General features: G+C 38.0%; 1 protein-coding gene across 2 annotated transcripts in view; it reads left to right on the forward strand.

The window, feature by feature from the left end:
* LOC148816100 (disabled homolog 2-interacting protein-like) overlaps nucleotides 1-13,796 on the forward strand; it is a 365,406-nt gene that overhangs the window by 49,328 nt on the left and 302,282 nt on the right. The window contains exon 2 of one of the 2 annotated variants that reach the window (XM_088940452.1): nucleotides 12,469-12,590. In XM_088940452.1, coding sequence (XP_088796578.1) covers nucleotides 12,469-12,590 — 122 coding nt within the window. Of the gene's footprint in view, nucleotides 1-12,468; nucleotides 12,591-13,796 lie in introns of those variants that run through there. The other variant, XM_088940447.1, reaches the window with a different exon arrangement.

The following is a 13,796-nucleotide window of genomic DNA, read 5'->3' on the forward strand; positions in this document are numbered from 1 at the left end:
TCAGACCTTTTTACTAAACCTCAGAATGTTTTTAAATGTGGGAAAGCAGGCAAAACCAGTTACATTTCATTTCAGTGATAACTCTGCTTTCCTTTAAACGATACATTATTGTCTGTATTCTGGTAAAAAACGATAGAAATATCTTAATTTAATCCATGCGAACCTTTGTTTAGAAATACATAACCCTTGTTATATCCGTGTGTCAGTGTGAATAACGAACATTTTAACTAGCTTTTCAAGTAGTCATCTACAGCACTACCGCAGCAGTTGTCTTTTCTATTTTTAGACATTCTTTTAAAGAATTAAAATAAAAGAATTTAAACATCGTGTATAGAAGTATGTACAAGCAGCAGCAAATAAACTCTCATGCACAGATAAGAGTAAAAGTATTAAATAACCATTTGCCTCTTTGAATTTTAATAGCATGCATAGATAATTACATGAAGCAGTGAAGTGAAGAAATTTATTGAACTAAAGGAGGAAGATACTCCAGTCAAAGGGCAGCTCCTACAGTATCTCATACAGTACATGCGATGCTAGGCATTAATATGTAAATATGCTAGAGAAAGCTAATGTGTAAGAATACAACCCTGATTTAAATGCATTTGGGTTTCTTTTATTGTTCTAAGTGCAATCTAAATAACCACCTTGTGTGTTTGCTTGTCTACCAGTACTTATTACACGCTTATGTACGAAACGATGATACAGGAAATTGAATCCTGATGTTATGGGGTATAACGTATGATGCTATAAACGGGAACTATCAGCCTTTGTTCTTTTACAGTTTGTAGAAGCAAGATATTTAATAAACACCGTAACCTAAAGTGCTCCTTTTTATAAGGCCACTATCATTAAAGAAGTCCATTAATTAAGGTAACGAGCAGGGCAGAGAGAAAATTACTCTTGTAATACAGGAAATTAAATTCTCCAAGCATTATATTAGCTCAGTTACTTGACTTTAACTGTACATGCGTGAGCTGCTCAAGCTCTGGTGAAAATCTGTGAAAATGTCAACTGTCAGGTTATGGATTGTCAGCAGTCTCTGTACAGTGATGCATTAGGGCAGAGCACTGCTATGGAAAGAGAGCAATTTTAATAAGGCAACATCATGATATTTACTGTGAAGTGTGTTTAAATGTAGAAACTGTATTTTTTCTGTGAGACTTTATTTATTGAAAATAAATGTGTTCCTTTAAACAGTTAATAAATTAAAAAAAGAATACAGGGGCTGTATTTAAACACATAAGTCATAATTAAACATTTTACCAGAGAGTGACTTAAACCTGGTTTGATCCTGAAGCAGTTTCTACCTGCAGTTTACATTATGATCTTTCCTCGGTGAATCACTCTGTGTTTATGTTTTTAGAACTTCTGATAACATAGAATAAAGGAAGAATAGAAATGATGGGGAAATAGAAATAAAAGAGTAAGTAAAGTCAATAACTCGAAACTAAACTTTATTTTATTAGAAAAAATATAAGAAGCTTGCGACTCAAATTTCAGATATAAATTACCCCACAAAGGTACACAGGTAAATCAGGTTGAGAGACACAGATACATGAAAGTAGAGAAAAAGAAGCAAAGTGAGGTAATAATTACACTTCCTTACACTTATATAGCGCTTTTCTGGACTCACCACTAAAAGTGCTTTACAGGTAATGGGGATCCCCTCCACCACCACCAATGTGTAGCCCCCACCTGGATGATGTGATGGCAGTCAAAGTGCACCAGTACTCTCACCACACAACAGTTATTGTTAGGGAGGAGAACAATGAAGCTAATTCATAGATGAGGATTGTTAGGAGGCCATGATTGGTAAAGGTAACAACCCAACTCTTTTCAAGAAACACCCTGGGATTTTTAATGGCCACAGAAAGTCAGGACCTCGGTTTTACGTCTCATCTGAAGGACGGTGGCATTTTACAGTACAGTGTCCCCATCACTATACAGGGGCATAAGGACTCACACAGACTGCAGGGAGAGCACCCCCTACTGGCCTCACTAACACCTCTTCCAGCAGCAACCTGTTTTTCCCAGGAGGTCTCGCATCCAGGTACTGACCAAGCACACACCTGCTGGGCTTGATTGGGTTACCAGTTGTGAGTTGCAGGGTGACATGGTTGCTGGGTAGGAGTTAGTGCATTTATTTACAATGGCTGAAGGAGGCTGGAGGTGAACCAGTTCCTCTACCTTGGAATTTTAAAATTGTTTAAAGTGTGAATGGAAGGGATATGTTGCAGTGAGGAATATTTTGGCACATCCAAGCAAGTTTGACAATATCTTTCAGTGATGCTTTGCTTGAGTAAAGCCAAAAAAGATAGTCATAATTCCGTAATATGCATGAAAAACATGTAGCAAAATAAAATTGAACATAAACACGACCAACTGTTCTTGAGCTACATCTGCAGAAGGCCCTTGTCAGCTTCAGAGTCCTTAATGGTGGCTTCATTTTCTCTAGGTTTCTATGTTTTGCTCTTTGCTTTCAGCTGAAAGTGTGTCACATTATGAACTGTCACACGTAGTTACAGAGTATGTTTCAAGTTGTTGAATGACGTTGTGTATTTCTCATGAATTATCGAGACTGTTCAAGTAAAGTTTTACCCTTTACTCTAGTTGGAGAAAACGTGCAATGTCTGTAATCCATTTTCAGTGAGTTGGAGGCATAGACTGTTTCCAGCTGAACAGATTGAGACGCATTGCCAACAGTGTGCTGAAGGCCACAGTGTCAGACTGTAACCTTATCTAAAGGGGAGTCTAGAGGTATTATTTCAGCTAGAAGCTTAAGGGTAACACACATTTGTGAGTGCAGACCTTTATTTCTGTTTGTATTTACAGACTGAGTACAGTTTAACTCAGTTAAAGTTAAACCAAAAAAATAAAACCATCTTATTTACAGAAATTGTATATACAGAAACGTTGTTCCTAGAAGATCAATTAGTGGCAACGGGTTTACAGTATGTGTATTTCATATACAGTACTTCAGAAAGGCTATCAACAATAAATATACAATAAAAAATCAATCAAGAGCAAAAGTCAGTGACTTGTGTGATCTGTCTGTGAATGAGAAATATATTCACCAGTATTCAGTGCACATCTTTCTGTCAAGTGCTACAGTGGTATGAAAAAGTAAGTACACCCCATGAAAAGGTTTGTCTACATTTTTACATTTTTGGACAAAAGGATATTTGATCGTCATTTCAACAATGCTGATAGATAAAGGTGATATGATTTTAAAACATAACATTAAAAAAATCACATTTTGCACTCATTTGTACTATTTAAATCAACAGAAATGCAATTTCCAAGCAATTTGTAGTCAATCACTTCACTGTCCGAAAGATCATCTACAAATGGAGAACATTTCACACCACTGGCAATCTATCCAGGCCAGGTAGTCCCAACAAATTTAGCCCAAGAGCTGACTGAAAGATGCTGCAGGAAGTCTTCAAGAATCCCAGGATAACATCAATGGATTTACAGGCAAGTCTTGCCTCAGTCAATGACAAAGTACATGAGTCAACCATCCGAAGGACACGGCACAACTTTGCCCTACATGCGAGGTCAGGAAGGAAACACCTACTGTAGGTGAAGATCAGGACTATTGGAACAATGTGCTCCGGACGGATGAGACAAAGGTAGAGCTGTTTGGCCACAATGCCAGATTGTCTTTGACCAAAAGAACCTCATGCCAACTGTAAAGCATGGTGGTGGCAGCATTATGGTTTGGGGCTGCGTGTCTGCCTCAGGGCCTGGCCAGCTTGCTATCATAGAGTCAACCATGAATTCCACAGTGTACCAGAGAGTATTTGAAGAGAATGTGAGTCCATCTGTCAAAAAGCTGAAGCTGAACCATAAGTGGACCTTGCAGCAGTCAATGACCCAAAACACTCAAGCAAATCCACAAAAGAATGGCTCAAAAAGAAGAAATGGAGGGTTATGGAATGGCCAAGTCAAAGCCCAGATCTTAACCCTTAAATGCCCTCAAACATCACACAGTTGAAGGAGTTCTGTAAGGAGGAGAGGGCACAAATTTCGATGTAGGAGACTGAAAGACAATTACAAGAAACACCTACAAGAAGTGATTTCTGGCAAAGGGGGCAACACCAGCTATTGAAGCTAGTGGGTGTACTTATTTTTTCCACAGCAGCGAATTGCATTTCTGACTTCTTTTGTTGAATAAATTATTGCAAAGAATTTTTTTCATTTGTTACTATAATAAATAATTTTATTGAATAATTTTCATTGTTACTTGTTAAATTAGATCACCTTTGTCTATCAATATTGTTGAAATGAAGATCAAATAACCATACATGCAAATATGTTGGAAAAACACACACCTTTTCATGGGGGGTACTTACTTTTTACTTACAACTTTTAGGCCCAAATGAAAAGTGTCTCTCACTGAGATGGGCAGCGTAGCTGAGGAGATATTGAGGATGAATAAGACAAGTAAACACTTGGACTCTCCTTGTAAAACCCGGAATGAGGAAGGTCTGGCTACATTGAAAATGATGGTTCTTAGTGCATCAATGGCTACTGTGTAAGTGCTGTTTAAGTTACTGTATCTGAAGTCTTTAAAGATATGACTCATTTCCTATCGACAGGAGCAGCAGGTCTTTAACAAAAACAGATGGTGAGTGTGAAGAGAAATAATCAGGAGAGTTTAGCACTCTTGCTGCTTTAAATACGAATAAACCTGGAGTTTTGAATATGCATAGACTCTTGGAGATCTGCATGATGATTCTAAGGTATTAAAATTTACTGCGTCTTTGGTTGTCATGGGCAACCTGCTGAGAAATTACATCTTTTTTGACTTGATTGTGTAGACTTTCTTTTTCAGATCATTTTCAGTGTTTTATTTGTCACTTCATGTTGAAGACATTTTCTTCAAGATTCCATTTATATAAAGGTCTGTTGGCTGTACTGTATATAGATCAAGTGGTAAGACTCCTACAGTTCCTAAAATGTACTTTTTAAAAGAAAGAGCTGTAACATTGAAGCAGGTTAATGCTCTGACCAGGAGTCTTTTTTAGTAGGCGGTAGCTTAATTGAACAGGTAAAGGTTTATTCTATGCTGAGAGAAAAGTAACAAAGTCAGTGGAGCTTTTTTCGAGTAGTTTAATTGATGTTACTTTAAAAAGAGGTTTCATTTGGAACAACCTTAACTAAAAAGAAATCAATGAAGCACTAAAATCTACTGCTCTGAAACTTGTTTGTGGTGCAGGAAGCATTTTTAGTCATTTTTATTTTTAGATTAATAGATGTTGATTTTTTTTTTTCAGTTATGGATAGAGGAAATGCTGCCTCCAAAAACACTAACCACTGAATGATCCCCTTAAATTTACTTCACAAAATGTACTTGACCTCTCGTAGACGAACACTTAAGCAGATGCAGTAGGTTCTAGTCCTCTGTCTTGGACTGTCTTGGGTATGACTGGCACACATTTTTACGTCTGTTTTGGGATGTGCAGAGGTTAAGTTCTGGGGACTATTTGTCTAAAAAGGGACATTGTTCCGTGAGCGCAGCTAGTACTCATGCTGGCTGATGACTGTAACCTGGGCCTCTCACAGTGGCAGAAACGGGTCTGTTTGGATGGCCTCACTGCTGCTGTATTGGTCTTCGTGTTTGTGTGTGTGTGTAAGGGGGGGCTTTGTGTTCCTTTTAGAGTTATTGCTGGATCCTCGCCTGATACATGGTGCCACTGAGCCTAGTTGCATGGGGGCTGTAGCTGTCTGACTTTTTATAGAACAAACCCTCCAGGTTTCTATTTTATATAGAAACCTGGATGGATTGTGTGGGGGGGGGGGAATCATTTAGTTTTGTTTTGTGCCATATTTTATCATGTTTGTGTGATAGAGGGCATGCCTTCATCAAAATAGCTCCTGCGAGGTCTTTCACAATACATATAGAAATAAAAATGACTTTTTTGTACATATACAGTACTCCTCTTTATTGTTACATTTGCTTTGTTGTTATATTTAATTGCTTTTTGCATGTTGTCTTTTGTTCTTTACTTTGATTTGATTATTTCCAATGCATTATCTGCTGTTGTTGTGGATCTACATTGATTCCCATTGCTGTGTTTCTGTCTCCTGTCCGTTTCAGTTTGTTGTGACAGCAGGGTGACAAACCCTGCTTCATCAGATGGAGTCTTTCTTGTCCGTCAAGGGGAGCTAATTTTGGTGGAGCCTAGTGTATTTAATCTAGCACTCCTGGTGAAGCAGTCAGTCTTTGTTTAGAACTGATTGTACATACAACCTAACCTAAGCTATGAACCAGCACACAGAAAAAGTTTTATGAAAGACTTATTTAGAATTTGGTAGTATTGAATTATCTGCAAAGATGGAACACATTCTGTTTATAGCTCTTTCTTTTATAAATATTTTTTGCACTTTGGGGACCACCTCTAAATGCACAGTTTTAGGAACAAAAAATGCATTTCTCAAAGAGGATTCTTAATGTTGTTGATGTTGCATGCTTTAGTGATAACCAGACAACTAAATTGGCTTGCTTTTATTTGATAGAAGCAAAGTCATTTTCAGAACATGATTTGAATCCAAAGCCATTGTGTTTGTTTTCCTGATCCCCAGGCTGTGAAACCTTTTTTTCAAATGTGCTGTGCTTTGCTTTGTTTATACATGGATTAAAGGCATGTCATCTGCAGGCTTTATGATGAGACAACATCCCAAGTCTTTAAAAAAAGAGGTCCTTAAATCAAGAATAAAGTAGTTACTGGATGTAGTCATTTCAAAAGAAGTCACTGCAGCTGTTTCTAACCTTAAGATCTGCTTTCAGCATTAAGAAGCAGTAAATATCAGCAGTAAACCAAGCCATCTTCAACAGTTTAGGGTTTTTAACATTGTCTTCAGGGTCACAAAATGATATTAAAAATGTTGGGTTTGTCCCAGCTTTTGTCTGCAGGGTGTAGCGATTGACAATTGACCTGGATCACCTGGAGGCAATTACTTTCTCGTCTGCTTCAGGTGATTCAGGGATACATAAGGGATGCTCTGACTTTTCTCAGGGATGTGATACAGAGTTTGGATTCTTGAGCCTCCCCGGTCTCAAGCTTGTTCCATTTTTTGTTTTAAAAGACTATCATGTTTTGTATTTTTCCTGGTTTGACTCTTGGTTGCTCCCCGGACCATGTCTCCTGTGTGTGATCTGGATCAGTCTCCCAGCTTTGTGGACCCTCTCCAGTCACCCAACTTTGTGAACCTCTTGCCTGTTTTGGATTTCTCTCTTTGGATCTTTCTTGGTGCCTTTGGTGGTCTCCACCGCTGCAGCATGCCTGCACCTCTGCGACTGTGTCCAGGCTGCGTGGCTGCATCTCTGAGTTCTTGTCTTCCAGCCTGGTTGCCTGCCTGTGGTTTTTTCTTTGAACCCCTGCCTGCTGTACCACCATCCCACCTGCGGTCCTGCACCTCTGCCTGCGCACAGCAGTGCACTGCGGCCCACCGAGCAACAGGACTGTTGCAAGAGAATTTTGCAATGGCTAATTCCTACAAAAAACATGGCCATTTACTGTATGTTTTGGTTATGAATTCTTGCAATTTGTAATTGGCAGTTGTTTTAGGACGTTCAGTACCTGTTGATCAATGACTGCTGTACTGCTCAAGAAAGAAGATGTGTATTTTCCTCTCCAATACACTCACCTGCTAAGCCATTCATCATTTGACACATTTCAAACTCCATAGTGCCCAACAGGTGAGTAAACAGAACTGGAAGAGAGATTTGTTTCACAATGATGTCACTGCAACATGTGGTGCCTGGCAAGTCACTGACAGAGCTCTACCATTATACACTACTTTTGTGACAATCCTGTGTCACAACTGGCTGTTGACGTGACCAGGCTGGAACTTGTGGTGCAAATAAGAGATACATAAAGACATGTGTACAAGAGCCTTTCCTGGTTGAGCCACTTGGGAACCTGTGTTCTTGTCCATCTTTAAACACCTGTGAATTTAACATTTGTGGATTTGCTTAGTCCTGATTTAGTTTGGACGCTGAGTTGGCTAATCTTTAATCTTGGATTTATCAAGCTGAAAGCTGTTAACTGCAACTTTCACACTGGTGGCACTGCAGATGAGGATAGTGACATGAATCCACATCGTGAGTGAGCTTCACCCTGCCCCCAGCCCAAATACCCACTACCCAGGATTCACATCTCAACATGGTTTTGTCAGTTGCTGTATATGATGGCAGCTTGGGGGAATGACAGGCTGGGGATGGCTTTACGGGCTCGCTATCAGCTTTATTACCCCTTTCATTATAGTGGGGTGAGCTAATGAAGGAGATGGAGCAAGAAAGAGCAGGTAGAAAGGAGGAATTTGTGTTATTTAGTTTAACTGATTACTATTAGTAATTTTAACTATTACTACTGTTGTTTCTTTTAATTTAAAAGAAACAAACTTGTTAATTATTTTTTTTTGATTAACTTAAAGCCAATGCATTAGTACCTTAAGTATCATGTACCGGGGGGTTTGTATGTCTATGTCTTTTAAGCATACATCCTACAGTATATAATTTATGAGACGAGGTTTAGGGTGAAACGTTGGCTATTCTCGACCATTCTCTGCACAGAACCCTTGCACGTTTTGACACCCTCCTGTAAATCTACCATTTATCAGAAGCGGTTAATTGTGAAATTTGTTTTTACTGTACAATAATAATAACTTTTATTTATAAAATGCTTTTCCAAACCCGAGGATGCTGTATTTTCCTTTGTACTCCTCCTCTGTTTTTCTCTTCTGTTAAATTGCTTTTAGGCCTTAGGGATCTCTTTATGTTGCAGCAGTTCATAAAGCAACTTAGACATCCTTTATCTTTGCTGAAAATTAAAACCCTGTTTGAACTGAACTTCAAGCTCGGAAGAAAATAGAAGTAAAATGAATTATTAGTCATACCTGCAAGCCCAACATGGTGCAGAAGTTGTGATGTCTGAAGCCAGAACACCATTTTGTGTCATGTCATGGGTGATGTTACAAAGATTGTTTCCTCACTTCACAGGAGCAAGATCTCATACAAATGGCAGCGGATTAATTAACGTTTAGTGAAGACATTCAGAAAAAGTCAGGGGAGGAATTCATGGGAAGTCTCTAGTGGTCTCTCACAGATGGCAAATACAAAGCCTTAAGAAATGTATTTAAAATTGTGTATTTTTAGTTCTTCAAAAAGTAACATGAGAAACTAATAGAATGCTGGGGAAAAACTAACATCATACAGTATATCACAGAGTGCAAGTCTGCCTTGTTGAACACATGTTCAAGCATACTGTAATTTTACTACATAGAGCTTATTTTTATATTTAAATTTAATCTGCTCAAAGGATTGGTGTTGCAGGAGTGTTCTATTGCTCTAGAGCAGGAGTAAACATATAGAGACTAGGTTTAAAGTGAGGGGGGGTACTCTGGGACAAGTTTAACTGAACATTTTATTGTGATCTACTGTACAGAAGCTTTGTGTAGTGGAGCTGTTGGAACTAGCCGCTTTAAAACTCTGAAAAGCCTGCCTACCTGCTGTGTTTGATGTGATGTGATTTAAAAGACGGTTGTTCTTTTTTGCGTTATGAAGAGCAATAGCAATTTTTCCAAAGACTGCTTCTGGCCTGTGTAGGAGTTATTGTACAACCCATGAGGCCACTTTGAGAAATGGACAATATGTAACAATAGTTTTAATGACACAACATGCAAGCAGTGTATAAATTCATTTCTGTTGTGTGTGTTATGGTCCAGATTTAAAACAAGTCTTTGGTTTTTAGCCTTTGTGACCAGCTATCCCACCAGGCTTGTTTTTTTGATTAATTTATTTGTTGCATGTGGACTTTTTGTACTGAATTTCTCTAAGCATGCCAGCTTGATTTTATAAAGGAAATTGCAGCTTAATGTTAACAAAAAATCAAAACACAAGCTTGACTGCATCCTGTGTGTCACTAAGTGGAGTTCACAGTATTTGGAAGTGTGAAATTAAACAAGTTTTTATTTTTTTCTTTTCTGAATAAGAAAAATAAAGACTAAAATTTTACTTCCATAAGGCATTAGCTCACATTAGGAAATACACAGTTCTTTATACAGTACAGAATAACACAAACTAGGATTTGTTTTTCAAAAAAGGTAGCCCAAAATATCTACAAACATATGAATAAGAATGTAGAACTTGTAAAGAGAAAATCTCTCCTTGTATGTATTTGTTTGCCCATTTTTTCAATTCCATTAGACACGATTTGACTCATCATTTTTTGATCCAAAACATTTTCCAGGTTCAGTGGATGTTCATTTACGGTTTAGTTAGTAAACTCAATAAATTAAGGTATATTTGGGAGAATTGGTAAGTTATTTAGCTAATGGTTTTGTAAAGATTTAGATTTTATCTGGTGGGATACACGTTTGGAAATGTACTGTAAAGTGCAGCAAATAAACTCAACAAAGTAATAAAACTGCTCAAGGAGTTTTTGTGTTGATTTTCGGTGGTATTTTTTTTTCCCCAGAGAGGCTTTTGAGACGCAAATTGAAATTTTAGGCCTTCGTTTTTCAGCACTGCTATTTATGGAGAGTACACAGTGTCGTGAATCATCTGTCTCTTCTGTCATCACAACACATTTCTGCACATTAAAGAGGAATTAAATGGCATTAAGGAGGCGGCAAAAAGAATGATTTTTTTTCAGGTTATTAAAGCATTGGTGCCTGGCGCTTCTGAGTGAGGTCTCCGAGGGGCACAGCCAATGAGGGCACTTGTATGAAATGCAGGTTTAGCCTAGAGGTGCAGACATCCCTGGTTTAGACCCAGAGACATAAGCAGGATAGTCTCTCTGTGCCGCCATCTCCAGAGCTTTAGTCAGTCCTAGGTCTGCTGTGCAACAAAGTCTGCTGGATGTCACCAATTGTTTGCCAGCTTGTAGTGATGCTTGTAGCGAAGCACACCTCTGGATTCTTACTAACACTGCTGTGAGGAAGGGGAGGGTTAGTATGTCAGGTGACAAACAGCTTTGAAAGGCTGACATGTCAGAAGAGTACACATCACACATTCACTTCCTGTGGGCTTAGCTGCTAAACAGTTCGTGGGCCCAAACTGGATGGCAGTGAAATAAAAAACAACAACACGGAGTTTAATTCTTTTAAGGACATATGTCTTAGTTTTTCTTGGTTTTTTTTTAAAGCATTTTATATTTGTGAAATAACTTGCTTGGCCAAGACCTATCGGGATGGTACTGTGAAGTCTGTAATTAATTATTATCGCCGTGTGCAGATTAAAAGGCTAGATAAGCCTGTGGCTTTTTGCCTGTTTTCTAAGTATTGCCTTCTATATAATGGTAATTATATTATGAATGCCAAATAAATGAAATCCCAAATAAAATCTTTGATGTCTGTTTACAGTGATGTCACTGTAAGCAGCTATTATCCTTGGGCTTTTTTTTCCACAATATCCTTCCTCAAGCAGAAATGTTTGTCGAATTTAGTCTAATCAAGCCCGTTATCTTTATACTGTAAATCAAGCTGTGAGTTAAATGAACATTGATCCTCATTAAACATCTGCAGAAACAATAAATATAATTCAGTCTTCATTAAAAACTGTGAATTGATTTTGTTGGGTAAAGGGATAGACATGCATTTGTGTTTCACAGAAATGTCAGTCCTTAATCATATTTGATTGTAGTTTGTTTTGTTGCCAAAACTGTCCGCTGTTTAGAGTATTTCATTAAATTAAAAAAAATGCAATTAAGGCTTTTCAGAATGACTGAAAATATAACCTCGAAGCAATATGCCTTACTTGCTGCATAGCTATTATGACTTTAACAACTGTAAAATTGCCTAGCATACCTGTTTTCAATATAAATGAAAATAATTACTTTGGAGGGAATTAGTATATTGTTTTGTAAAGAATGCAAATTGTAATGATTTATTGTAAAACGTACTGTACTAGCAATCTTTTTTACTTTTCATCTGTTATATGACCAGTTTTCTGTTACCTTTTGCTCCCATTCAAAGCAGCTCTGATTTTAGAACTAGCTTGAACTAATTATATTAAGAATTATGTTGAGGAACAGCTTTTTTTTTTTTTTGCTGCTTTAGAAGCCATTAGGTTTTTTAAGTTTCAAATGACAATACAGCAGCCTTGAGTTTTAATTAAAATATTTTTGTATTCTACAGCAGCTCTTATGAAATGGAAGAACTAATTAAACATAGAGATGACAAAAATAACTTTTTTCCAAATAGGCTTAATTTCAGCCTTGTGACCTCTTCTGGTGAAATACTGTTAAAAATGGTATGACGAAGATATTTCCTTTTTTTTATTGTGTGTATGTTTTACAACCATTTTCAGAGACTGATTAGCCGAAACAACTGTGAAATTTAACAATTCCGAAATGTTAAAGATATATTTTTCCCACTATTTAATCAGTCCCATCTCAAATAAGCTGTTGTCTTAATCTTAAAATTTCCCTTTTGTCTTCTTTGTTGTTTGTGAAACAGATATGCAAGGCCCTCCCACACACTGGATATCTTGTGGCCATCCTTTCAGTGAGCGAACGGTATGGAGTCCCAAGTTCTGCATTGTTACTGACTGTCAGCTGCTTTTGCTGGACAAAGAAGAGGTATTTAACATACTGTACAGTAGTTAGACCCTCTGGTTTCAGATACTGTCTTCTTCACTGTTAGTAAAGTTGAACTTGTAAAGGAAAGAGTACAGTTCAGTATGCACATCTGAAGGTAAAAGAACACCCACTCAGAAAAAGACAGTACACCCAAATATAGGCTATTAAAACCAACAATAAAGAAATTAGTGCAAAGGAAAAGGGCAAAAAAAAAATTAAATGAGCCATCACACAGCTTTATACTGTATGCAATAAAGAAACTATGGTACTGTAGGTACAGTACTTAGAATACATCTAAGAGCTTTCATTGGCCAGTTTGTTGCAATACACAGTAGGGTGCTGGTCAACTGATGATGTTTAGACTGCTTTCTTGTTACTGCAGTCACAACTTCATAGCTGCAGTTACAACTGCTGTGCAATAGTAATTGATTTAAACTTCTTAATTTTCGTGAAGAGCAGATATGTGGACCTGGTTTAAGCTGCCTATGTCCCACTTTCAGCTGTCGCATGTACTGTGCTTTCCTTGGCTACACCTCACTGGAGTCTGCATGTGCATTATGTCTGCTATATCCTTCTTCAGGACCCTTTTTTACCTAATCTGAAGTTCCGAGGACTAATGAATGGCATGACTGTGGCAGCAGATACTGGCACTTAGTCCTGGAGCAGACCATCTAAACAGTACCAGTACTGTTCATATGTCACAGTGAATTTACAGGTGTATGTTTTGTAGGAATCTATACATGTACTAGTTCAGGTGGGGAGCTGCGTCAGCATGCGTAGGCTGCAAAGGAACAAGTAGTAGGTTTATTCCTGAAAAAAGAAGAAAGAGAACAACATTTCGGCCGTGGAGCCTTCTTCACATGTACTATATGGCTTGTACTTGATTCCAGCTCACTTTTGCCCTTAGATTTGGACCTGGGAATTTTGCTTGTTAAACCTGCCACACTTTCGATGTAATGTGTAGGATATAAGGTCAGCAGGCATAATTCAGCTGTGACTCTGGGGCTGATTCAGAGCAAGACTCACAGTAGGCATATAAAAGACTGGCATATTAAGCCTCCCGGCTCCCTTTACATTTCAAGTCTTTTCAAAGGTAATGACACAAGGCGACAACCTGTGGACCATCTGTACTGCGGTTTATCATTTTGACACTTACTTCTCTTGTTTATCCCTTCCCTGTCTCTTCATCAAATTGTGGTGCCGGTG

This window comes from Atractosteus spatula, chromosome 23, assembly GCF_055471065.1.
Source record: "Atractosteus spatula isolate fAtrSpa1 chromosome 23, fAtrSpa1.hap1, whole genome shotgun sequence".
Taxonomy (NCBI): domain Eukaryota; kingdom Metazoa; phylum Chordata; class Actinopteri; order Semionotiformes; family Lepisosteidae; genus Atractosteus; species Atractosteus spatula.